At 35.1% G+C, this 27,740-nt stretch overlaps 4 protein-coding genes across 4 annotated transcripts; 3 read left to right on the forward strand and 1 right to left on the reverse strand.

The window, feature by feature from the left end:
• Nucleotides 1-4,808: 4,808 nt before the first annotated feature.
• On the reverse strand, nt 4,809-6,571 carry LOC129314424 (cytochrome c oxidase copper chaperone 1-like). The gene is made up of 2 exons (XM_054957868.1): nt 6,448-6,571; nt 4,809-5,403 (listed from the first exon to the last, which is right to left on the reverse strand). Exon 2 carries the CDS (start codon nt 5,385-5,387, stop codon nt 5,148-5,150), a length of 240 nt encoding a protein of 79 aa, XP_054813843.1. The 5' UTR covers nt 5,388-5,403; nt 6,448-6,571; the 3' UTR covers nt 4,809-5,147.
• Nucleotides 6,572-13,087: 6,516 nt separating this feature from the next.
• On the forward strand, nt 13,088-15,025 carry LOC129313822 (uncharacterized). The gene is made up of 2 exons (XM_054957233.1): nt 13,088-14,449; nt 14,531-15,025. Exons 1-2 carry the CDS (start codon nt 13,088-13,090, stop codon nt 15,023-15,025), a joined length of 1,857 nt encoding a protein of 618 aa, XP_054813208.1.
• A 442-nt stretch (nt 15,026-15,467) lies between these two features.
• LOC129313823 (uncharacterized) lies at nt 15,468-18,638 on the forward strand. The gene is made up of 2 exons (XM_054957234.1): nt 15,468-15,833; nt 15,921-18,638. Exons 1-2 carry the CDS (start codon nt 15,468-15,470, stop codon nt 18,636-18,638), a joined length of 3,084 nt encoding a protein of 1,027 aa, XP_054813209.1.
• Nucleotides 18,639-18,990: 352 nt separating this feature from the next.
• On the forward strand, nt 18,991-22,311 carry LOC129312805 (uncharacterized). Its single transcript, XM_054955541.1, has one exon. The coding sequence runs from the start codon at nt 18,991-18,993 to the stop codon at nt 22,309-22,311; it is 3,321 nt and encodes a 1,106-aa protein (XP_054811516.1).
• The last annotated feature ends 5,429 nt before the right edge of the window (nt 22,312-27,740 follow it).

The raw sequence follows: 27,740 nt of genomic DNA on the forward strand, positions 1-27,740 counted from the left end.
ATTTAATTTCATGCTTTAATGTCTTTTTTACCGTTGAAGTCTTGGGAGACTACGTGCGTTTGGTTTTCAATTTATCAAAAGTTCATTTAGTGAAAATTCATTTGATAAAAATTAATTTAATAAAAGTCAGTTGTTATAACAAAATTTATGTTTGGATACATTTTTTTAAAAGTCAGTTTGATACACTGAAAGTTGTTTGGTTTGTGATAGTAAAATATGCTTTTAAATGTGCAACTACCAAAAAAAACATTAATTTATGATCATTTATAATTTTTATTGTACAAAGATAATATATTTAAAATATTTAAAAAATATGATAAAAATTTTAAATAACATAAATTTTGATCTATAATACTAAAAATTTGATCTCTAGTTATTTATGTTTTTTAATTTGTAATTTTAGAGAATGTGATAAATATTTGTAATTTTTATTATACATTAATGTTAAAAATTAACATGATTATTTATTTAATTTATAATGTTAAAAAATTGATACCTAATTATTATTATTAAAATAATAATTATATTTTAATGAATTAACTATTTTTTAAATAAAAAATAAGAGATTAAATTTAAGGTAATATGTTTAAGTAATATCCTACTTTTTAAATCAACTTTTTAAAAGATTCAAACAGTTATATTTTAAAAATTTACTTTTAGTTATTATTTGAATGTATTTTTAGGAGGTGCTTTTCAACTTTTTGAAAATAAAACTTTTGCTTTTTAAATGTGAAATGAAAAAAAAAAAAAAAACCAAACGAGCCGTATTAAAGATGTTGTTTCGTTCGGTTTTTTTTCCCTTATCATTTTAGAAAGACTTATTATTTACTTAGTTTGGATGGTGTTTATCTTTTTCATATGTTTCATATGATTGATAATTCTAATTTGTTGGATGATTATTATTTGAGACTCCCATTGATTATTACCTTTCCCTTATTTTCAAAAAATACCACAAAATGGTACAATTATTAGGACAAAACTAATACACTCAATCTTATATATTTAATATACTATTATTCAATCAAATTAAGATATGTAAATCTTAGCATGTTAATAATATTAATAAAAAAATTATGAATTAAATAATCTATAAAAGATATATATGTCTTGATTTAATAGAAAGTAAGTATCTAAAATATATTACGTTAAATATATAAATTTTCCTAAATTATTGTTAAGTTTTTAGAGGTTTCTTTGATTTTGTTTTTCCTTAGAAAATGACTTTTCTATCCCTCTTCAAAATAATTGAAAAAAATGCAAATAAATTTGTCATTTACTAACCTATTGTAGTTATTGGTACAATAAAAGTCATTTTCCAAACTAAAATAATTGTTTCAGTGACAAGACGACCTCTATGGTTTAGAAGAGATATTTGATTCGAACCTGATATTGATATATTGTTGTGTGTATATGGATAGGTGTATATCTCCTTTTTCTTTAAGGAAAATTTAAAAAAAAATTGTCATTTCCTACACTAAAATAGCCATTAATATACTGATGCAAGTATATAGATGGGTGTTTCACTAATTGGATCAAACTTTGTTGGTTATTAGCAAAATTGACAACTCAACAATTTAAATCAAGACAAATAATTTGTATATAAAATTTTATTCTTTTATTTTGCAATTTTTGTATCATTTACAATTTTATTGATTATTATTTTGCAGACAAATTATTTTAGTTAGGAGAGAAAATTTTACTTTTGTTTATGCATTTACAGTAAATAATTTGCACGAAAAAATATCATTTAATTGTATATTTTTATTTTGTTATCAACATTATATTTTATATATAATTTAATTAATAATTATATAAGTATTTTTATAGTATAATCATAATCATAATTACATAAATAATTTATTTATACATGCATGGTGTGAAATAAGGGGAAACAGGGAGCGGTAGGGGAGCAATTATAAAAGATTTAGGAAGGGCTTATAGAATATGTACAGGTTTGTCACAAAACAAATTTTAACAAACATTAAAAATTAAAAAATAAAATAAAAATTTCATTTTACATGAGCCATTTTTTATGTTAACGTACTCTACATAACAAAAGCTAGTTTTTCATATTATAATATCTTGGTAAATAATTTTAAAAGTATAGCATTTGAGGAAATTCTTTTTTTATCTGTAACATTGCGCTTAATTTGCTCTTCAACGGACTTTTGAAGATCAACAAAACTCTTGAAGGAAACTAAAATTTGTTGAAGATTATTGAAGACTTTTGAAGAAAGCGAAAGATAATTAAAGCTACTTGAAGAATTTTTTGTAAGACACATGTTGAAAAAATTTGAAGATTAATAAAAACTTTTGAAAAAAACTAAAAAGTAAAAACTCTCAACGATTACCAACAACCATGGAAGATAATTGAAGATTTTTTTTCCTTGAAGATATATTGATAAATTTTTAAAATTGTGGATGGTAATTGAAATTACTTGATTTTTTTTATTGAAGATACGTTGAAGACTTTTAAAAAAGTGTGGAAAATTATTGATAAAATATTAAAGATATATTGTAAAAAATATCTGAATGAAAAAAGTAGGGAAAATGATGTTAAAGTTACATACAAGAGAATTAATTACTATAAGGTCCATTGACAATTGAACTAAACTGTATTGACAACACAACCAATTGTTAATATAATTTAATTTAATTATTAATAAATTTTACAATAATTAATTTTTTTATGTGAAATTTAATTGTAATTTTTTCAAAAAAGCAAGAGTAATCTATCAAAATACGATAAGTAAATGGCGTTGGTCTTGTTATATATTAAAAAGTAAAGATGATATGTTGTGATTGGTCTGTTACGGTAACTTTTCAATGTCAAATCGATGTTATAAATCGTAAGGATATTTTGGTAAATTTCTGATCCAAACTTAATCCTTTGAAGGACCTTTAAAATTTTGGTCCTCACACCCAAATATATATGTCTTATGGTCCTTTGGACCAATTTTCTGTTTAGGGTTTCACATTGACCCCAATGGACTCGCATTGAGTCATGACTATCTTCTATTCTTTATTTACTTCCTATCTTGCCAGAAGTAACCATGACTCAACTCTAGATATTTTAATATTTCAAAAACTATAAGCGTGTGTTTGGAAAGCACTTTTAATTGATTATTTGAGGAAAAAATTAATTTTTGTAAAAATTATCCAAACACCTATTTATTTAAAAAATTGATTTTTGCCCAAAAAAATTGACTTTGTTCTCAAAGCTACCAGAGTCAGCTTCTGCGTTCAATTATTCAAAAAATATGAGAAAATTACAAAAAAGACTTGAGAAAAAAATTTTAAGAAAGGTACAAAATTTAATAAAACTAAAATTAAACTTTATTCTCTTCTTCTTTTTTTTAGTAAAATTCAAACTTTGTATTTTTAAAAAATTTACTAGTATAAATTCCTGTCAACCACTATCCTCCACTTAACACTTGCTATAAAACTAATTTAAATAAAATATTAATTAATAGAAAAAAATTAATTTAATTTAATTTAAAATTAAGAATTATTACAAAGATTACTGCAAAGATTCGGAGAGAGAAATTTTATGTTATTTGTTACATTGCTACATTTTTTATGTTGTCAAAATTTTTAAACAGTGCTTAATATCTTTGTCAAATATGGCTTATATTTATGATGTTATTAGAGATCATATTATATATTATTATCTTTATTAATTATTGTAAAATTGATGTTTGGTATTTAAGAATTAAATCTTTCTCTTTTATTAAATTTATTTGAACTAAAATATATTGAGTTATTTATTTACATAAATTAAAATTATTGATATTAATATAATTTAAATTTTTATAATTAATTAGATACATACTTTAAATAATATATTTTAATTGTTAAATACTAGATACAAATTTATTAATAATTTAATTTTGAAAGGCAATATCCTTTATGTAATTTATACAGTTAAAATTAATTATAAATAAATTATCTAAATATTTTTAATTTTATTAAAATTAATTTTAAAAAATAATATTCAAACAGATTACGTTATAATATAATTAATTATAATTAACATCTATTATTTAATTAATTATTTTTATAATTTATTATATCTGACTGTCAGATAGATATGAGATTTATTAACTGCATTCAATCTGACTTGATTGTTAAAAAAAAAAATTTGTATGTTCCATGCCCAAAAAATCTCTCTCTTCCCACTCTCCCCCCCCCCGGGGCCCCTGCCCCCACCCTGTTTCACATCACCTCCTCCCCCTAAAAACACAAGCCAGTAATTAGCGATGAGGAGGATCCAGTTGAACTCTGTTAGCAGATGAATGGGGATTTTGATTTTGAATATTGTCTTGTTCTGTTTTATATCGAGCAATCCCTCTTCAGATGAATCAAATTTGCCAGATGAATGTTGTCGCAATTTCTTTCTCATTTTTTGAAATGATATTGTTCCGTTAGACTGAAGCAAGTAAGCAAAAGGAAAGGCAGAGTGAAGTAGTTGTTAAACGCGATGCTTCATCCTTTATGTATTGTGTTCTGCTCTGTTCAATTAAGCTCTAAACATCAAGCGTGAAATACTATATAGCTCAAAACTAAACAGAACAAACATACTTCTAGAAAAGCCCAAAAGCCATAAAAACAAGTAGAAATAGTTGCGTTGTGCCAAACATTCACACAAAACTACTCAGCAGACTGGAAAATAAAACCAAATCGTAAAGAAATTTAAAAATATTTATGTGAATTAAAATTTAAAAATATCAACAGCCTTTGCACCTGAAATTTCAAATCATGAATTCTGCTTTCTCCTCAGCGTGAGGTATAACCTGGGAGAAAGGGGAAACAACCCAAGTAGCAGGGGATTTATTGATTTACAGCACTTGTATGCCGACAAAGTACAAATTGATTTGAGCAAAACAATGCAATCTGCATTCGGACCTTCCACTTTCAACCGTATTGAGAGGGAAACCTCCCAGTTAAAAATTACAAATTAATTATGCATTGCATGACCATCTAGCTAGCAATCAGTTTCCCTTTCTCTTTATTCAAAAATTCGAGTATCATTTATATAACGTTGGTAAAAGTCTAGTGTGCTCCAAAATCTGTATCCATTTCCCAAAACCTACTTAATTGCTATCCCAGTTTCTTCTTTTTCTATATTCTTTTCTTGCTCATCAGTTTCAAACATTAAACCCCTCAGAACGCAGGCACAGACGGTGAGCCTCAATCCATTTTGTGCAAGCCGATTCACCGTGCTCTACTATACATTCATCTCGCAGCCTTTTACTGTCCGGGCAAGCACAGCAGATTTTCTTCTTTGGTTTTGACTCCGCACCAGTTGCCATAGTTGCTGAGCCCCGGCTTTGCTGTGATCCCTGTAAAACCAAGACAGGGGAAGCGTTTTGCAGTTCCATTCCCATCCGAATGACTTGAACACTAATGAAACAAGAAGAGGGAAAAAAAGTAAGTCAGATAATGATGGAAATAGAGAAGTGAATAAAACTAAAGTTTATACTGAAACAAGATGTGAGTTGGAGACAAGGATAAAACTCTGGTTAAAATGAGAAAGATATAGTAATATATTCATCTAACACGGGCGAGGAAGCAATGACACAGAACTTGACACCGGACAACATGAAAAATTGTTTGGCATCGAAGTAAATTCCAAGTGTGGGGTAATGTTTAGTACAATACAAATTTCCTACAAGTTTCAACCATAAACATGCTCTTTCAAGTGTTGAGTACTGGTTCCAAAGCATTTGAAGCAGTTATAACCACACGGGTTACTAGAAACCCACTCTTGGACAGTCATACGGTGCAATTTAATATAATATAAAATTGAAGTTCAAAGTGTTTTTGAAATCTCGAAAAAAACACAGTATGGTATATCTACTAGAAATGACATGACACCTTGCCAAATAGATGAGATGAAATTTTGAAGTGCTGCGATATGGTAGATTGATTAATAAATCCCCACCAAAATTAGATAGTGGCCGAACTGCCCAAAAGAAGACCCGCTTTATGAGCTAAGTTGTTTTAGCTCCAACAAGCAGGCCATAATACTAGGATGCGTGCTAAAAATATGTTAGCAGAAAAAATAAAACCGGGACCTGGCAGCTTGATCCTACTAATTGCGTGGTGACAAAGTTATACAATATGGAATGCGATTATACAGACACTTAATCGATGAACCAAAAGAGGGCAAATCCTTCAACAGAAGTTTTATTTTTATTCAATTAAAAATATAAGAAGCGAAAATGGTACCGATGCCATTCTCGAGACTCTCGGCCATACTCCGGACTCACGAAATTACAGATATTCTTTCAATTCTCAGTTTCATAGTTCGCAGAAAATAACAATATCTCATATACTTCAGAAAGAGGACGAAGACGAAAATGAAACGGACAATAATAAGTTTTGGCCATTCTACAGCATGAAAGAATGGGAACTAAATAAGTGGAGAGAAAAACGATGGCTTACCAACGATGGAGAATTGGCGTATTTCTCACGTCTGTCTGTGCCAGCCTCCCCGATTCTTCTGGTTTCGCCTGCGCAATGACCAGCTTTCGAAGGGAGTAAAGCAAAGAAAGAAGATCTAGAGGAGTCTGTAGTGGGCCTGGTGGGCTTGGGATGTTTCGTACCAGCCCAAAATTAACAGCTTAACGCCAAGTACTCTCCCCCGGCCCAACAAAATCGGAGGCACCCATTCCTTTAATTTAAAAAAAACTTCGTTGTCAAAAAAAAGTTACTTCAATTAATAATTATTTAACACATAATTCACGAGATCATAAATTTAAATTTTACTAATGTAAAGATTTTATCTGTGCACGATTTGTAAGTTTGACCTAATAAGTTTCTACAACACAGCTCACTGAAACTTTTTTCCTGTATAAAAAAAAAAATCCTTTTTGTAATGAAGTTAACTCAGCTGCCTGTGTTGCTGTAACTTTCACAATGAATTCATCTCAATTTTTCAACAATTTACAACTCAAGAGATATTCATAATTTTCAATCACACTCGATTACTCATCCAACATGGTCGATGAAGTTGTCGATTCAATAGATCTTGGTTTTAAATCACTATAATTAAAAATAAAAATAATCATGTTGTGTTTTTCAGAACTTCTATAATGAATTCTCGATCCGTCATTCACCTAGGGATTTTGATCAATCATATATTAAAGCCCAAGTTATGCCAAAAATTTCATCACGTTCATTCTCTCACCTAAAAGCTATTTGATAAGTTGCAAAAGTTTGAATGAGTACTGGCTTCAATGCTTTGACGATTCAAAACCAAAATAATATTTATTGGTAACTAAATATAAGTCCTGATATTAAAAAACTCAAAAATTAAGAAGGTATCAAAATCTATTTGTATATTGTATTTCCTCTATTTTAAATTATAAAATATTTTTAAACAAAATGTTACGCATCAATAAATCTCATTAAATGCACTTAAAAATTTTATTTCTTTCAAAATAAAAATATAAATTTTTCAAAATACCTATCATTTGATATACTAAAGATAAAAGCAATGAAGATTAATTTTAAAGAGAGAAAGGATAATATTAAAATTGACACATTTAATAAAATTTTAATCTACTCAAAGCGTTTTATATTTTGGGACGAAATTTTTTTAAAAAAAAGTCTTATAATTTGGAATGGAGAGAGTATAAAAGCTAATCTTTCTTTTCTATTTTCACCTTCCATTTAATACTGTAATATTATGAATTAAATAACCTAAAAATAAATATCAATTATGTCTAATGCATATTTTGGATTACATCCCAGCCCAAGTTAGATCCAAGCCTAAGTTATAATGCTAAAAGCTTTATTTATTATGTTTGGATACCAAAAAAATTTCAACCACGTTTGGGGTGCAAACGAGCTTTTTTAATGAAGTTGACCACCCTAGCCTTCTCACTAGCATTGGAGGTTATAAATGTTGGAGCATTAATGCTTTTTTAAATTCCCCCCTCTCTCTCCATCCATTATCTGCTACCTAAGCCAATAAAAACCGAAGCCCTTCATTGCCGTTGTCCCATGGTAGCTCATCCCTTGCTTGCCCTTCACTCGCCCATGTTCGCCAGATCAAGTGAGTGATGACAGTTGCTATCGTCGCTAGGAATTGATCTCCGTCTTGTGTGTTGTAATGCATTTATAAAATCCAAAAAAAATTATTCTATCGATTTACTTTAGATTTTTTAATTCTGACTTTAAAAAAATAAAATTGTAATTTAAAGTTCAATATTTTTTCTAAAAATATCAAATTAATGTCAAAAATATATATACAAAAAAAATCTATGTCCATTTTTGTCATGGTATGTCTCAATTAACTTTTAAATTAAATCATCTGAATAAAATTTAATTTTTTCAATTAACTTTTAAAAAAAGATATTTAAACATAAATTGACTGAGTCTTAACTTTAGTTGTGAATTTTTTAATCCAAACACACACTTAAATCATTAGATGAGGTATTTTTTGGGAGAAAAAATTAACTATACAAGGAGATCTATGTTGAGATTTATATTTGTAAATAAAAGGATATAAAAATTACAAATAAATATTAATTCAATTGGTAAAAATTTAATTCATAATTTACAAAATTATATATGTAATTAAAATTTATTGTCAATATGAATTTATAAATCCTCAACGTTATTTGTTTATCTTTGCTTCTTCTTTGGATGACATTGTTATAGCCTTATAGAATTAATCCAATATTTTTGTCTTGGCATGTGATCCACATCGATTGCATTCTAATCAAATCGATCGGATTAAAATTGATTAAAACAGGTTATTGCTATGCTTTCATTAGATCAAAATCAAAATATTTGCAAGATACATTTTTTTGAGGTAGACATGGTGAGATGCATATTTTATACAAGATTAAGGGTCAATTTTATCTTTAAAGCATACACAAAATGTTATAAATAATCTTAAATTTAATTATGAATCATTTATATATCTTAATATTAACTTTTTTTTGATCTATTACCTTGCCCTTTTTTGGCTCATTTTTTCTATTAGTGGGCCTACATTCAAATTTTTTAACATCTATTTATTATAAAATATTATTTATTAGGTGGTTGTGAACACCGTATTTTGTCCGGGCATTTTTTTTAAAAATAATAATAAATAACCAAAAATATATATAAATACAAAAAATTTTAATCCTTTTTAGGATTATATTTTCAAGAAAATAATAATAATAATAATCATCATCATCATCTAACAAAAAAATCCTCTCTCCTTTTACCTTAGATAACCCTTCTCTTAAAAGAAAATTAATTAAAAAAAATATACTATGAAATTGAATAATTAAATAAAATAAAATAAAGAGGTAGTATCACGTGCATGCCAATTTGAACTGCCCAGCTTCAGCAACAAAAACACAGCAGACATGAAACAGACAAAAAGAAGGAAAACGAGAGAGAGAACAGTCAGCCACGCATGCACGAAGAGAACGCCGGAAAAACGCACGAGCAGACGCAGAAAAAAGGAACTTTCAGCCATGCAGAGAAACCAGAACACGTCAACGCACAGCCACAGCTACACAGAGAACACACACAGAAAAAACAAGCAGAGACGCACAATGAAAGGAAATAGAAACATGCACGTACACGAGAAAGCAAAAAGAAAAACACAGCACCAACACATACGAAACACACACAGAAAAAGTAGAGGCATGGACACGACAGAAGAAAAAGGGAAGCAGAAAGGCAGCACCCACACGCAAAGAAAAAGAAGAGCCATGCAGAAATGAAAACAGAGCAGAGAGCTTTCGGCGCACGCAGAAAATGCAGCGGAAGAGAAGGGAAAAGGAAGAAGCAGAGAAAGGGAGTAATCATTCAGCTCTTCCATCCTCTATATAAGGAGTGACAGGGCTGGGAGAAAAGAGGAGGAGACGGAGGAGGTGAAACAGAAAAAGAAAGACCGAGAGGACTGAAAACAGAAAACAGAGACAGAGGAGAGAGTCCGGGAGAGGAAGAGAAGAGAGAAAGAAAATAGAGCAGAGAAGAAGCAGCAGAAAAGGAGAGGAAAAATGGAGAAACGAGGCGAGAAAAACTGGAAGAAGGAGATCAGAAGTAAAAACAGAGCATAGGAGAACTGAGAGAGAGCACGAGGACGAGCGAAGACTGGAGACGAAAAGAATAACAGAGCAACTGGAGAGAGAGAGAAAGTGTGGAAGTTTGCAGGGGCTACTGCCATCACTGATGGTGCACTTCGTCCTCCTCTGTGTCTTCATCTCCTCTTCCTTTCTCAGTTACGGGCATCGCGGGAGCGTGTAAGTTTGCAGGGGCTACTGCCATCACAGACGGTGCACTTCGTCCTCCTCTGTGTCTTCATCTCCTTTTCCTTTCTCAGTTACGGGCATTGCGGGAGCGTGTGTAAGGTTAGTTCACACCTTATTAATTGCTTCTATGAATTTTATATCCAGGTGAATAAGTCTCGAATATACGTATTTATTTTTATGCTCATATGCTAAGCACATATATATATTTTTTTTTAACTTAAAACAGGAGATTTTGAGAATTTTTACAGGAATTTAAAATGATCTCATACCATAAAGATCAATAAGATTTTACAAGTATGGGGATCAATTTTGCAGATACTTATACGGGTTCTAAAGGCCCATTATTAAAATTAACTCTTTCTTTATACTAAATATTTAAGTTCCATGTGAGATTTTAAGAATCTTCGTAGGAACTTAAATTAGTCACATTATTATGTGGGACAGTAAGTCCTCGTAGATATAGTGATTTTCAATTTTTGTAATAAATAAGTAATTTTTGCAAATAATCATATAATATACAATTTAAGAAACTTAATTAACCAAATTAAATGTATTTAAATTGTAACCATATTTACCAATTATATCTTTTAGCCACGTGAAATTTTTGAATCTCCGTAGGCTTCTAAGATCATTGTATTATCGTGTGAGTCAATAAGACTCTGCGGATATAACGATTTAGTTTTTAAAATATATATACATATATATTATATAATTAATTAAATCAATTAATTAAATTTAATTCCTGTCTCGTGTGAGATTTTAGAATCTCCGTAGATATTTAGGATAATCATATTACCGTATAAGTCAATAAGGCTTTGCAGGTATGATGATTAAAATTCTTCAAAACATGTATATACATACTTAAAATATATTTTTGATACTTAAAATGTACATAAGAATATAAATAAATAAATTGAATTGCCAAACTCTTCTATCATGTGAGATTTCAGAATCTTCGCAAATACTTAGAGCAATTGCATTACCGTATGAATCAATAAGGTTCTACAGGTACTGCAATTAAATTTCTAATCATAAAATATAAAGAAAGATAATTTTAAACCCTTTCATTTCTTTATTCAAAATTCAAAAATTGAGAAAATAATTAAAATTAAATTACCTTTTGCAATTTAAAACACACATATCAAAATTTCAGAAATTGTTTTATTTGCAAAATGGTGAGTTATTTCTAATTAATTTCTCTTCAAAAAATATTTTTACCGACAAACTTTTAAGCCCGAACTACGTGGACTTTGATCCCCATCACAGGGTACGTAGGCCTCAGAGTCAGATTCTGAGTCAAGTCCGTCCTCTCTCGTAAATAAATAAACATTTCTCACTCAATTATCATTATTTTTATATCAAACACATGAATATAAAAGGGATAATTAAAATAATTTTAAAACCATATTAATAGAGCACAACAAACTTCAGGTAACTGTTCTCACGAACGGGTGTTGTGGGGTGCCTAACACCTTCCCCACACTCAACCGACTCCCGAACCCGTTCTCTGATTTCGCAGACCACCCTTATCTTCCATTAATCGGTTTCCCGAGATTTACCTCAAAATCTTGGTGGCGACTCCTCGTTCGATCCGGTTCCCGCCGCGAAGGCCGGGACCTCCGCTCGCGCGCCGTCCGCGTCGCATTTTTCCGGGTGCGACAGTTGGCGACTCCGCTGGGGAGAGTTAGAGAGTCAAGCCTATAAGTCTGTTATGCTCAAAATATAATATGGTTTATCTTTATTATCCCTTTAAATTTATGTGTCCCTTGTTCCTTTCTCTTTTTCCCTTTTCTCTTTCCTTTTGTATTTTATAACATGTTTTTAAGGTAGATAACATGCGGAATAAACCTTAAGATAGATGACTTTTATTTGTACATATATTTGTTTCTGTATTTGATCTGATTAAAAGTTGGGAGTTGGGTAGCATATGAGAATAAGATAGCATGCTTGCATGCTCTCATCACACTATACACTTACACAATTTGACACACACATATTTTGGGCCCTATACCCGGGTCTGTGAGTACTATAGGTTAGTAGAGGTTAGTAGTGGTTTCCCTGTGGAGTTTTTGAACTCTCGGAGGTTACCATGAATACCTCACCCAAGCTGTTACTTGCCTAATAAATTTGGTCCCTGTAGAGCTTATGTTCTTGGAGGGCCAAGATTATTAAGTAAGGTCTTCACCTTTGTGTGAGGGCATCTTGAGAGCCTTTTAGGAATATACATCCACCCGTGAATTACACGTTTCAGACAACAGCTAGTAGCCAACCATTCTAGTGAGCACCCGATTATGAACTTAAGTCTCCCTGAATAGGACGCAGGATGAGAGTATTGATCTTTTATTGCATCATTGTCATAGCATGTCATCATAAAGTATTCGCATTTTTTTAAAAAAAAACCACAAATTAAATAATTTCTCTTGTCATTGAGACTTTAGCCATGTGTCAGTTTTAGCTGCACATAGGCTAATTAATCCCTTTCTCCCTATGGGGCAATAAGCACATTGAGGAGAGAATGGATTTTTTTTTTCTTGCATATCTATTATCAAAATCATTTTTATCATTTTTTTTCTCCTTTCTCAAAAATAAGATTGTAAGGCTAAACCTTTCAACATTAATCATGTAGGGGATTTAAGCCTCTCGTCCATTAATTGTTTACTCCATCTCCCTATGGTGCAATAAGTATCTAGAGGAGAGGGTTTTCAAAAAAGTGAGCCAGATAGCTTGCTAAAATTATGAGAATTGTATATTATTAACCTTTGTTTTGATTAACAGGAACCGTGAGTTATCCAGAATCTTTGTGAAATTGGCATAAGGGATAAATGGCACTCGAAGGTAGTACAAATCTAAGTCATACTGGAAAATTATATCAGGGAAAAGGGATCAAATTATCTGTAAAAGTTGAGCCGCTGGAAACCTTAATTGAGTTGAGCCGTCATATCAAAGGGAAGATTATGCAAGATTTTAAAAGGAAATATGGAAATATCTTGGATCTTCTGTCAGTCACAATACATAATGATGCAATAATGGAATTAAGCCAATATTGGGATGCCTCGTTAAGATGTTTCACATTTCAAGACTTCCAAATGGCACCGACTTTGGAAGAATATGGAGAAATTTTGAGAATGCCCCTTAAGGAGAACATGGCAGTATATCTTTATCCTGGATATTTACCATCTCGAGGCACGATAGCGAAAATTTTGGAAATTCCTAAGGAAAAGGTACGAATGGTTTGCCCAGGACAAACAGAGGGAATCTCAAGAGCTGATGTAGAAGCCCACTTGAAAGTTTTGGCAGGAAAAGAGGCTTGGGTTACATTTTGCAGAGTCTTTGCCTTATGCATATATGGAATAATCCTGTTTCCATCATCAATTGGCATAATTGACTTAGGAGCCATTAGTGTATTCCAAATGGTGGAATACCATAACGTGAATCCAGTACCAGCAATCTTGGCAGAAACGTACTTGACCTTAACTCAATGTCACGATAAAGGGAAAGGAAAGGTCAATTGTTGTATTGCATTACTGGATTTATGGATGCTTGGCCACCTTTATGGAAAGACGCTTCCTTTCAGAAAGAAGAACGACTCAGACAGTAATCCACTCATGTCTTTTAAAGGCCAATTCATGATTGACGGAATGAGCTACATGGATTGGAAAAGAACCTTCTCAGAACTTAAAGAAAGTTCCATTTTATGGAAACTAGACTGGTGGTGGAAAGAGGAGGTTATTTACCATTGTGGTGACTTTCCGAATGTGCCTTTAATGGGACCCAGAGGGTGTATCAACTATAACCCTTCCTTAGCGTTAAGGCAACTGGCCTATAAGCAAAATGTTCCTTCTAAGAAAGAGGTGCAGGAGTTATACTTTCTACATAAGGAGGATGGGACAAAGTTATTAAGCCAGAATGTCAAAGAAGCATGGCAAGAGATAGGTTACAAAGGGAAGATTGAGCTAGGGATACGTGTAGTAAACTCAAGTCCAGAATACACTACTTGGCTGAAGAGTATGATTCAAGGAGCAAATCCTTTATTTCATCCTCAAAATCCCTTGTTAGGCAATGACTTGAAAGAGATTAATGGCCAATTGGTTGAATGCTTGAAGATGAAGGAAAATGAGTTACAAGCGCTTGCTAACTTAGAGTCTAAGAATAAAGAAGAATTGGAAAAATACCAAAACGAATGCGTTGAGTTACGGAGGAAGCTAGCAAAGGAAAGAGAAGGGCATAACCTTGAAGAAACACCTGAGACTAAGAAATTGAAAAAGGAAAATGCCAAACTGAAAAGGGAAGTGCAAACTAGTGATAACAAAGTTCAAAGTACTAAAGCAAGACTTGTCAAAATAGTCAGGGAAAATGATGCATTGAAGAAGGAATTACAAGACATCAGACCCATTGAGGAGATGCAGCAAGAAATCAATACGCTCACAAGACAATTGGAAAGGAAGGTGAATGAACTAGCCAGGGTGAGAGGAAGTGCAGCTGAGACAGCACAGAACTTTGTTCAGAGGCTTAATCAACAAAATGAAGTCTTAGAAGAGTGGAAATCACTTTGCCTTGATCAAACAGAAGAAACCAAAGAGTGGATGTTAAAATGTAGGCAGATAATTGATTTGGCTAATGACAAAATTCCAGAATTTGCAAGAGCATTTAAGCAAGCTGAAGGCATGGTTCTCCCTGGGGGAACTCCATTAGAGATTGTTGAATTCTTCCATTTGTGCAATGAAATTGTAAAAGAACTCAATAGCGTGACGAAGTTCTAAATCTGTATTAACATTTGAATCATTGTATGAGGATCTACATGACGCTTTGTGGTTGTGAAATTATTGATTAATTTGTACTACCATCATTTTCTTAAGACCTTGAATTTCGATAGGATCCAATGTCCATCTAATTCAATGGTCAACTTTAAATCCCCTATGAAGTAATAAATTTCTGGAGGAATTTAAAGGGTGCCAGTGTCGCGAAACCCTTATGTCTACACAATGCTGGATATCTTACGAAACAAACGTAAAGGTAAAACTTATTAAAATTAATTATTATGTTACACAGGTAAGCCAACATTGCGCCTCGAAAGAAAAACTCGGTTGACCAGATTCCCACCACTCGAGCATACAACACACGATCGCGTAGTCGTGCAATGGAAAATTCAACGGGAATGAGTCAGCAACCTTAAATGATCGGATGTCTGCAGTGGAGTCTAAAATGGCTGAAATAAGTGACATGATGAAATTGCTAACAGAGGCTCTAAAAGGACGGAGTGATGATAACCCACCACGAAATACCGTAGCAGATGAGAACGCGGTTAATAGAACAATTGAGCCAAACAGAGGATCAGATCCTAAAGTACCCACGCCAGAGAAACAAGATTCTGGGATAGGGGCCTTTAACATACCGGATGGTCCTGGGGAAGATCATGCCTACATGTTCCAAATCCCACAAGTGCTACATAAAGAGAAGGAGTTGAAAGAAGAACTTGGAGAGATGAAAGATCAATTGAAGGCTCTTCAAGGATCAAACACGTGGGGTTCCTTAGACTTGAAAGAATTATGTTTGACCCCAGAAATCGATGTTCCCAAGAAATTCAAGATGCCAAGCTTCGATAAATATGATGGTACAAGTAACCCAATTTATCATTTGAGGGCCTATTGCACAAAGATGTCCATATGGTCACAAGATGAGAAGTTTCTGATAAACTTCTTTCCCGAAAGCTTAACTGGAGCCGCATTGACTTGGTACATGCAACTAGACCAAACCAAGATTAAAAGATGGAAAGACCTTGTGGATGTTTTCATGAGACAATACAAGTTCAATCTTGATACTGCTCCGACCAGAGAACAATTGAAAGCAATGACCAAGAAATCATTAGAGTCATTCAAAGAATATGCTCAAAGATGGAGAATAGTGGCTTCGCAAGTGCAACCTCCAATGGTTAATTCCGAACTTTGCTCGTACTTCATCCGTGCGTTGCCTAAGCCATTTTACCAACACATGATAGGAACACATGTCACTGATTTTGCTGATTTAATGGTAATTGGGGAAAGGATTGACATAGACATACGAGAAGGGAAGATAGCCACTTCTCAAGCTGAAAGTAGTTCACGAAAGAACTATGACCAAAAAAAGAAAGAAGGGAATGTGAACTATATTCAACCTATAAGACAAGCAGCTACCAATTCTCAAGTCCCTTATCAAGTAGAGGGAAGGAATCAAAGACAGCAACAATTTGGGTTCAGGCCTAACAAGCATGGACAGGATGGAGAGAGGAGAAATGTCCAATCCAGGGATAGTCGCCCATGGCCCAATTTTGGATTAACAAATGCTGAATTGTACCATAAACTTTTGACAGCCCAATTATTAGGTCCGCGACCTTATAAGCCTCTTGGTCCGCCTTACCCGGCATGGTATAATCCAAATGTTGTTTGTGAATACCACATGGGTGCACCTGGGCACTCAATAGAAGACTGTGTGACGTTTAAAAGAAATGTGCTAGACCTAGTTGATTCTAACCATATCCAGCTTAAAGAAGAGGGAAGCTCTACCCTTACTACTGATCCACTCCCAAATCACGAAAAACGAGTCAACGCTATTGAAGAAGAAGATGCGTGCTTCAAAAGCTCCGCAAGAATCAGGATGCCTATGAATGAGCTTTATGCTCATTTAAAGGAGTATGGCTATATGCGAGAAATGCTCCTCACGAATAATATCAGTGATCAAATGCCTGGATACTGTGAATATCATCAAGAGAAAATAGGCCATGACATAGAAAGTTGTGAACAGTTTAAAGGAGCTGTTAGAAAAATGATGGCGTTAGGGATCGTGTCTGTAAAGAGGGGAGACGCCAAAGTGTGCATGGTAGAAAAAAAACATGTTGAGCTTGTCATTAAAAATTTGAGCCCAAAAGAACGGGTTCAGGCAGTCTCTTTTGTGATAAACAAAGCCTCTGCAGATCTTGTACCTCACGTAAGACAACCAACATTGACCATAAGCACGCCTCATCCCTTTCCCTATGAAAGTGATCGAGCAGTCCCGTGGAAATATCAAAGCATTGTGGAGAACCACAAAAACCCAACGTTGATTGCCGGGACAAGCAATGAAATGGCCAACCAAGGGGGTGTTACTCGAAGTGGAAAACCATACTTACCATCTTACATTAGGAAAATGGTAAAAGAGAAAAATGCAAGTATTAATAGGCCAAAGGAAGACAATCCTAAAGAAATGGAAAAATTAGAAGATGAGTTTTTATCGATTATGAAGCAAAGTGATTACAGCATTGTGGACCAATTGAAGAAAACTCCAGCGCGTATCTCCATACTTTCTTTGATTTTAAGTTCCGAAGCGCATCGTCAAGCATTGCAGGAAGTGTTGAATCAAGCTTTTGTGCAGCCTAATATAACCCCTGAGAAGGTGGCAAGTGTAATGAATGTTGTAAAAGCCTCCTCTACCATTTCCTTTTCGGAAGAGGAAGTTACAGAAACCGCTGTTCACCAAGCCAAGGCTTTGCACATCACTTTGAAATGTGAAGGGTTCATAATCGCAAGAGTATTAATTGATGGAGGATCAGCGTTAAATGTCTTGCCGCTCTCCACATTTGAATCATTATCACTAGAAGCTTCAGGTGTACATAAAAGTAATATTGTGGTAAGAGCATTCGATGGATCAAGACGGGAAGTATTAGGATCCATTTGTCTCTCCCTGGAGATAGGGCCGAGCAGGTTTAAGGTGGATTTCCAACTCATGAACATAGACCCAAGTTACACAATGCTGCTAGGAAGGCCATGGATTCATTCTGCTAGGGCTGTTCCTTCTACCTTACATCAAAAGGTTAAGTTCATCAGTGATGGGAGAATTATAGCAGTTAAAGGAGAGGAGGAAATCATGGTGAGCAAACCAAGCTCACTCCCTTATATTGAGGCTGCAGAGAAAGATTATGGAGTTTCCTTTCAAAGCCTAGAGGTCGAGGGTATTTGCGGTAGTACTCACAACATCAATTCCGTCGTGGCTAAAATCATGGCGAAGAGTGGGTTTATGCCAGGGAAAGGTTTAGGCTCTCATTTACAAGGAATTACGTGTCCAATTAAGGTTTTGGATAATTGTAATCGCCAAGGGTTAGGGTATGAGCCTACCCTGGAAGACCAGATGAAAGACAAAGCAAGTTTGGCAAATGGCAAAAAGGCCAGTAAATTGGAGATTCCACACATTAAAGAATCCTTCCCAGGCCCGTCCGAGGTGATATATAAACCAGCTATCTCAGTGATCTCTTTTAATGAAGATGTACCATGCAGAACAAGTGCCTCAATTGCAGTCGATGATTCCAACAAAGTTCTGGCGAATTGGGAGTTTGAAGAGGCCAATGATGTCATTAGCTTAGAGTAATTGTTTCAATTATGTTGTTCCTATTTTATCCACTTTTGAGCCCAGGTTTAGGTAATAGATCTTGGGTATTCACTAATGCAAACTTTTGATATACATAATTCATGAAAATGAATTTCAATTGCATTCATGTCTATTTCTTTATTCCACCCTATCTACTTCAATACATCTTTCTCCGTTTCATTCCTGTTCCTTATTTCATCTCGTTCCATATTCATTATCCAGGGATTTTGTTTCTTCTGATTCCATCTCCCACCCAGAGATTAATAAACCCTGTGAAGATGATTCATTCGTTGCCACTGATATGCATGATTGTGAGTCTGATGATGAAGACATAATCCAAACTTTTTCAAAGATGCTTGAATTGAGTGATAAGGGAATATGCCCACATGAAGAAGTGATTGAGATGGTTAATATGGGAACCGAGGAGGATCAAAGAATGCTCAAAATAGTAGATAATCCTGAAAGGGAACAAATGATTGAGTTGTTCAAAGAATACATAGATGTGTTTGCATGGTCATATAAAGACATGCCTGGGCTAGACCCAAGCATTGCTTCTCATAAAATACCATTACTTCCCAAGGTCGAGCCTAAGAAACAAAAGTTAAGGAGAATGAACACGGGGGTGTCCTTGCAGATAAAAGAAGAAGTAATAAAGCAGTTAGAAGCAGGATTTTTGGAGGTAGTAACTTACCCACAATGGGTGGCAAATATTGTTCCTGTTCCTAAAAAAGATGGTCGGATTCGAATGTGTGTTGATTATCGTAATTTAAATAATGCGAGTCCGAAAGATGACTTTCCATTACCCCACATTGATGTATTGGTCGATAATACTGCTCGAAGCTATCGCTATTCCTTTATGGATGGTTATTCAGGGTACAATCAAATCCCTATGCATGAAAAGGATAAAGAGAAAACAACCTTTACAACCCAATGGGGAACTTATTGTTATCGGGTAATGCCTTTTGGTTTGAAAAATGCTGGGGCAACTTATCAACGAGCTATGGTAGCACTATTCCATGACATGATGCATAAAGAAATTGAAGTATATGTAGATGATATGGTAGCTAAATCAGCGGAGAATAAGAGTCATGTTGGAGTCCTTAGAAAGCTATTTGGGAGATTACGCGAATATCGGCTAAGATTGAATCCTAACAAATGCATTTTTGGAGCTCTTTCTGGGAAGTTATTGGGATTCATTGTGAGTCGTAAAGGGATAGAAGTAGATCCAGATAAAGTGAGAGCAATTCGAGAAATGCCATCTCCCCAAACAGAGAAAGAAGTTAGAAGTTTCTTGGGACGATTGAATTACATTGCTAGATTCATTGCCAATCTAACAGCCACTTGCGAACCAATGTTTAAACTGTTAAAGAAAAATTGCAAGGGGACATGGGATGATGATTGTCAAAAGGCCTTTGATAAAATTAAAGATTATTTGTTAAATCCCCCGATTTTGGTACCTCCATCACCAGATCGTCCACTAATCCTTTACCTAACAACTTTACCTCGCTCAATGGGAGCAATGCTAGGTCAACTTGATGATTCTGGAAAGAAGGAAAGAGCGATTTATTTCTTGAGCAAGAAGTTTAATGAGTGTGAAGCTCGTTATCCGGTGATTGAGCGAACTTGTTGTGGACTAGTATGGGCAACTAGAAGGCTAAGGCAATACATGCTTTACTACACTACCTGGCTAATCTCACGAGTGGACCCACTTAAATACATCTTTGAGAGCCCGCACATTACTGGTAGAGTACTAAAATGGCAAGTTGTACTATCAGAATATGATATAAAGCATGTGATGCAAAAGTCAGTCAAAGGTAGTGCAATAGCAGATCACTTGGCCGATAATCCTTTAGGGGATGACCAACCATTAGATTTTCAATTTCCTGATGAAGTCATATGCACTACAGAAGAAGGTTGTGGTGAAGGAAACAATGAAGAGCGAGAATGGGAAATGTATTTTGATGGAGCCGCCAACATGCATGGAAATGGGGTAGGAGCGGTGATCGTTTCACCCGAAGGAAAACAATTTCCAGTGGCCATCAAATTAGAATTTGATTGTACTAACAACATAGCAGAATATGAAGCTTGTGTTAATGGTCTTCGAGCAGCTATTACCCTTGGTATACGGTGTTTGAAGGTATTTGGTGATTCAGCTCTCATTATTCATCAAGTAACAGGAGAATGGAGAACAAAGGATGTAAAATTGATTCCCTATCAAGAACTCCTAACAGATTTGATTAAGCAATTTAAGGTTGCTAGCTTTCATCACTTGACTAGAGATAAAAACCGTTTCGCTGATGCTTTAGCCACTTTAGCAGCAATGATCCAACTTGATTGTGGAGTCCATATCCAACCCATCCAAGTGGAAGCTAGAAGCTTTCCAGCGTACTGTCTGAATGTTGAAGAAGATCGAGAAGAATATCCTTGGTTCCAGGATATTAAGGATTATATCACTAAGAGATCATACCCAGCTGGAATGACTGAGAATGAAAAGAAAACCCTTCGTCGTTTGGCTATGACATTCTTTATCAGTCAAGATGTTCTATACAAGAGGGGTTATGATGGTACTTTACTTCGCTGTGTGAGTTCAGAAGAAGCAAAGAAAATCATGGTTGAGGTACATGAGGGCATATGTGGCACGCATGCGAATGGTCACACTATGGCCAAACAGATTCAAAGGTATGGCTACTTCTGGCTAACAATAGAGAAAGATTGCTTTGAGCATGTCAAGAAATGCCATAAATGTCAGATCTATGCTAATAGGATAAATGCTCCTCCAATCCCATTATATAATTTGGTATCACCCTGGCCATTCTCAATGTGGGGCATTGACATTATTGGCCCAATTAACCCAAAAGCTTCGAATGGACATCGCTTCATCCTTGTCGCGATTGACTATTTCACAAAATGGGTAGAAGCAAATTCATTTGCTAGCATCACGCAAAAGACGTTCCTTAAATTCATGAAGACAAATATTTTATGCCGATATGGGATTCCTGAAAGGATCATTACTGATAATGGTCCCAATCTCAATGGAACGGAAGTCAGGAACTTTTGCGAGAAGTTCCAAATCAAGCATCATAATTCAGCCCCGTATAGACCTCAAATGAATGGAGCAGTTGAAGCAGCCAATAAAAATATTAAGAAGATCATTGGAAAAATGACAGTAACTTATAAGGATTGGCATGAGATGCTTCCCTATGCTTTACATGGTTATCGTACTACTGCACGCACATCCATAGGGGTGACCCCATACTCCCTTGTTTATGGAATGGAAGCTGTTACACCCATTGAGATAGAAATACCATCTTTAAGAGTATTGGCAGAGGTAGATTTAGAAGAAAATGAATGGATACGAACCCGATTTGAGCAACTTAACATGATTGAAGAGAAAAGGCTCATTGCAATGTGTCATGGACAATTGTACCAAAAGAGAATGGCAAGAGCTTTTGATAAAAAACTTCGCCCACGGGAATTCAGTGCTGGGGATCTTGTACTCAAGAAAATATTGCCTAACCAAGAAGATAATAGAGGCAAATGGGCTCCGACCTATGAGGGACCTTATGTTGTCAAACATGCTTTTTCTGGAGGAGCACTGATCCTAGCTGACATGGACGGTCAAGAGTTAGCAAAGCCCATTAATGCAGATGCTGTCAAGCGTTACTTTGCTTAAACAGAAAATGAAAAAGAATGAAGCGCTCGTTAGGTTGAAAACCTGTAAAGGCAACCTAGGCAAAAGTTAGAGCTAATAGAAAATGAAAAGGAAAGAATAGCTCGTTAGGTTAAAAAACCTGTAAAGGTAATCTAAGCAAAAGTTAGAGCTAAAAAAAAAGGGGGGGCAAAGTCATGATAAGAAGAAGAAGAGTTCGCCAAGACAAAAGGATGTCTTAGGAGAAGAAAAGGAAGGCATCAAAAGTTAATTATGTTTGGGAAAGTTATCTCCATCGTCTCTCATATTATGCATATCAATAGCAGCTCAGTGAAACACCTGTTGGGGTTTTGAAAAGCTAAAGGAAGAGATGTGATAAAGTAAATCCATATATCCCATTCGCGCTTTGGCCATTTGTACTCATAAACCAAGATATTCCCATTTCTCTATGAACTTTAGCCTCAGTGAATGAATTTTTTCCGCCCTTGCTCCTTTGAGACCATCTTTCTTCTCGTTTCGTGTTATCATATTTGGATACAAATCTCATATATTACAGCAGGTTCGCATTCAAGGAACAATATTCATTGACGCATTTACTTGACGTAGAATGCTGGTATCTTTATTCTCGCCTTTCGCCCTTGAGGTATCAAGATCATTACGTAGGTGTAAAATGATAATGAGAGCATGTCTACTATTAGTGTTTGGTTATAATAGTTAATCTCATCAATTTGAAGACAAGATCAAGTGACAAGAATTTGGTCATTGGAATTTTCTAAAGAGGGGCAACGGCATACTGTGATACTACACCTATTAATGAATAAAGGTTAAATAACAGACTTGGAGGTATTACCTTATGTTCGAAATGATTTATTCAATGTGCACAAAATTTTCAAAAAAAAGGGGGATAAATACTAAGATAGTTTTCAACATTAAGCTTTCCAATAAAATTTTTGCAATACATTTGCATTATTCATACATTTGCATTGGGGCAAATAAGCACGTCTTACCCTTTACATTGCAAATCATCCATCCAATGTATATTTAGCGCCTATAAACATCATACATGGCACATTACCACATTGCATGCCTTGTCGTAGAAACACGCCACACTTAGATTGGGGCAAATAAAAAATCATGCATTGCATATCACCCCATTGCATGCATTGCTACAGAGAGTATGCCCTATTTAGATTAGGGCAAACTAAAAACTTGCAAAACCTAAGGAAGTAAGCGAAGAATTAACAAAACTCACCTTTGAGTTTCTCATATTTTCCCCGTGAGATGAAACCTATTCTCACACTCAAAGCCCAGTACCGGCTGGCACGATTCCTTAAAGCCCTGTAACGGCAGGCCCCCAAAGCCCTGTAACGGCAGGCACCCCAAAGCCCTGTTACGGCAGGCACCCCAAAGCCCAGTACCGGCTGGCATGATTCTTTAAAGCCCTGTAACGGCAGGCACCCCAAAGCCCTGTTACGGCAGGCACCCCAAAGCCCAGTACCGGCTGGCATGATTCTTTAAAGCCCTGTAACGGCAGGCACCCCAAAGCCCTGTTACGGCAGGCACCCTAAAGCCCAGTCCGGCTGGCACGATTCTTTAAAGCCCTGTAACGGCAGGCACCCCTAAAGCCCTGTTACGGCAGGCCCTCAAAGCCCAGTACCGGCTGGCACGATTCCTTAAAGCCCTGTAACGGCAGGCACCCCAAAGCCCTGTTACGGCAGGCACTCAAAGCCCAGTACCGGCTGGCACGATTCCTTAAAGCCCTGTAACGGCAGGCACCCTAAAGCCCTGTTACGGCAGGCACCCTAAAGCCCAGTCCCGGCTGGCACGATTCCTTAAAGCCCTGTAACGGCAGGCCCCTAAAGCCCTGTTACGGCAGGCACTCAAAGCCCAGTACCGGCTGGCACGATTCCTTAAAGCCCTGTAACGGCAGGCCCCCAAAGCCCTGTCACGGCAGGCACCACAAAGCCCAGTATCGGCTGGCACAATTCTTTAAAAGCCCTGTCACGGCAGGCACCACAAAGCCCAGTATCGGCTGGCACAATTCTTTAAAGCCCTGTCACGGCAGGCATCCTCCGAGCCTTGTAAAAGCAGGCATCCACCTGGTCCTTTGGAACATAGGCAATTCATCTCCATTGAGGTTTTGTTTTGTTTAGTTCGTAAATCACATTTCATTTTAAACCCTTTCTTTTATTTTGTTTTGTTTTTTTTGGTTGTAGATACCTAAGAGTCTTGCCCCTCCTCACAAAATACATGTTTCTCTCTTCATTCATTTCTAAGATAAGAATATCATCTCATGAAATTCTCACTTAGAAATCAAATGAAGAGGGGGCATCTAGTCAACATATATTTTGTTTGGATCGTTGTCATTTGATTATTTTCATTCACATCACATTGCTAAAAATCAAAAATCATGTCACTGTGTTTGTTATGCAATAGTCTCGCATTTAATCATATCTTGTCGTGTCAGGGGCAATTAGGTCTTTTCATAGGTATTGCATGGCCGACCAAAATACATGTTCTATCTTTACTTGTCACTTATGTAAGAATTCAAAAACACACTTTTTCATATACTTACATAAGAAACAAGTAAAGAGGGGCAACTGTGAACACCGTATTTTGTCCGGGCATTTTTTTTAAAAATAATAAATAACCAAAATATATATTAGGATTATATTTTCAAGAAAATAATAATAATAATAATCATCATCATCATCTAACAAAAAAATCCTCTCTCCTTTTACCTTAGATAACCCTTCTCTTAAAAGAAAATTAATTAAAAAAATATACTATGAAATTGAATAATTAAATAAAATAAAATAAAGAGGTAGTATCACGTGCATGCCAATTTGAACTGCCCAGCTTCAGCAACAAAAACACAGCAGACATGAAACAGACAAAAAGAAGGAAAACGAGAGAGAGAACAGTCAGCCACGCATGCACGAAGAGAACGCCGGAAAAACGCACGAGCAGACGCAGAAAAAAGGAACTTTCAGCCATGCAGAGAAACCAGAACACGTCAACGCACAGCCACAGCTACACAGAGAACACACACAGAAAAAACAAGCAGAGACGCACAATGAAAGGAAATAGAAACATGCACGTACACGAGAAAGCAAAAAGAAAAACACAGCACCAACACATACGAAACACACACAGAAAAAGTAGAGGCATGGACACGACAGAAGAAAAAGGGAAGCAGAAAGGCAGCACCCACACGCAAAGAAAAAGAAGAGCCATGCAGAAATGAAAACAGAGCAGAGAGCTTTCGGCGCACGCAGAAAATGCAGCGGAAGAGAAGGGAAAAGGAAGAAGCAGAGAAAGGGAGTAATCATTCAGCTCTTCCATCCTCTATATAAGGAGTGACAGGGCTGGGAGAAAAGAGGAGGAGACGGAGGAGGTGAAACAGAAAAAGAAAGACCGAGAGGACTGAAAACAGAAAACAGAGACAGAGGAGAGAGTCCGGGAGAGGAAGAGAAGAGAGAAAGAAAATAGAGCAGAGAAGAAGCAGCAGAAAAGGAGAGGAAAAATGGAGAAACGAGGCGAGAAAAACTGGAAGAAGGAGATCAGAAGTAAAAACAGAGCATAGGAGAACTGAGAGAGAGCACGAGGACGAGCGAAGACTGGAGACGAAAAGAATAACAGAGCAACTGGAGAGAGAGAGAAAGTGTGGAAGTTTGCAGGGGCTACTGCCATCACTGACGGTGCACTTCGTCCTCCTCTGTGTCTTCATCTCCTCTTCCTTTCTCAGTTACGGGCATCGCGGGAGCGTGTAAGTTTGCAGGGGCTACTGCCATCACAGACGGTGCACTTCGTCCTCCTCTGTGTCTTCATCTCCTTTTCCTTTCTCAGTTACGGGCATCGCGGGAGCGTGTGTAAGGTTAGTTCACACCTTATTAATTGCTTCTATGAATTTTATATCCAGGTGAATAAGTCTCGAATATACGTATTTATTTTTATGCTCATATGCTAAGCACATATATATATTTTTTTTAAAACTTAAAACAGGAGATTTTGAGAATTTTTACAGGAATTTAAAATGATCTCATACCATAAAGATCAATAAGATTTTACAAGTATGGGGATCAATTTTGCAGATACTTATACGGGTTCTAAAGGCCCATTATTAAAATTAACTCTTTCTTTATACTAAATATTTAAGTTCCATGTGAGATTTTAAGAATCTTCGTAGGAACTTAAATTAGTCACATTATTATGTGGGACAGTAAGTCCTCGTAGATATAGTGATTTTCAATTTTTGTAATAAATAAGTAATTTTTGCAAATAATCATATAATATACAATTTAAGAAACTTAATTAACCAAATTAAATGTATTTAAATTGTAACCATATTTACCAATTATATCTTTTAGCCACGTGAAATTTTTGAATCTCCGTAGGCTTCTAAGATCATTGTATTATCGTGTGAGTCAATAAGACTCTGCGGATATAACGATTTAGTTTTTAAAATATATATACATATATATTATATAATTAATTAAATCAATTAATTAAATTTAATTCCTGTCTCGTGTGAGATTTTAGAATCTCCGTAGATATTTAGGATAATCATATTACCGTATAAGTCAATAAGGCTTTGCAGGTATGATGATTAAAATTCTTCAAAACATGTATATACATACTTAAAATATATTTTTGATACTTAAAATGTACATAAGAATATAAATAAATAAATTGAATTGCCAAACTCTTCTATCATGTGAGATTTCAGAATCTTCGCAAATACTTAGAGCAATTGCATTACCGTATGAATCAATAAGGTTCTACAGGTACTGCAATTAAATTTCTAATCATAAAATATAAAGAAAGATAATTTTAAACCCTTTCATTTCTTTATTCAAAATTCAAAAATTGAGAAAATAATTAAAATTAAATTACCTTTTGCAATTTAAAACACACATATCAAAATTTCAGAAATTGTTTTATTTGCAAAATGGTGAGTTATTTCTAATTAATTTCTCTTCAAAAAATATTTTTACCGACAAACTTTTAAGCCCGAACTACGTGGACTTTGATCCCCATCACAGGGTACGTAGGCCTCAGAGTCAGATTCTGAGTCAAGTCCGTCCTCTCTCGTAAATAAATAAACATTTCTCACTCAATTATCATTATTTATATCAAACACATGAATATAAAAGGGATAATTAAAATAATTTTAAAACCATATTAATAGAGCACAACAAACTTCAGGTAACTGTTCTCACGAACGGGTGTTGTGGGGTGCCTAACACCTTCCCCACACTCAACCGACTCCCGAACCCGTTCTCTGATTTCGCAGACCCCTTATCTTCCATTAATCGGTTTCCCGAGATTTACCTCAAAAATCTTGGTGGCGACTCCTCGTTCGATCCGGTTCCCGCCGCGAAGGCCGGGACCTCCGCTCGCGCGCCGTTCGCGTCGCATTTTTCCGGGTGCGACAGTGGTAGTAATTTTTA

This window comes from Prosopis cineraria, unplaced genomic scaffold (genome assembly GCF_029017545.1).
Source record: "Prosopis cineraria cultivar Desert tree isolate PC_DT_omini unplaced genomic scaffold, ASM2901754v1 PC6, whole genome shotgun sequence".
Taxonomy (NCBI): domain Eukaryota; kingdom Viridiplantae; phylum Streptophyta; class Magnoliopsida; order Fabales; family Fabaceae; genus Prosopis; species Prosopis cineraria.

Coding starts and splice junctions, on each gene's coding strand:
- LOC129312805 (XM_054955541.1), top strand. CDS start 18,991: ATGCTTGAATTGAGTGATAAGGGAATATGCCCACATGAAGAAGTGATT.
- LOC129314424 (XM_054957868.1), bottom strand. CDS start 5,387: ATGGGAATGGAACTGCAAAACGCTTCCCCTGTCTTGGTTTTACAGGGA.
- LOC129313822 (XM_054957233.1), top strand. CDS start 13,088: ATGGCACTCGAAGGTAGTACAAATCTAAGTCATACTGGAAAATTATAT. Junction 14,450..14,530: donor AAAAATACCAAAACGAATGC/GTTGAGTTACGG, acceptor AAATTGAAAAAG/GAAAATGCCAAACTGAAAAG.
- LOC129313823 (XM_054957234.1), top strand. CDS start 15,468: ATGGCTGAAATAAGTGACATGATGAAATTGCTAACAGAGGCTCTAAAA. Junction 15,834..15,920: donor GTTTGACCCCAGAAATCGAT/GTTCCCAAGAAA, acceptor TATTGCACAAAG/ATGTCCATATGGTCACAAGA.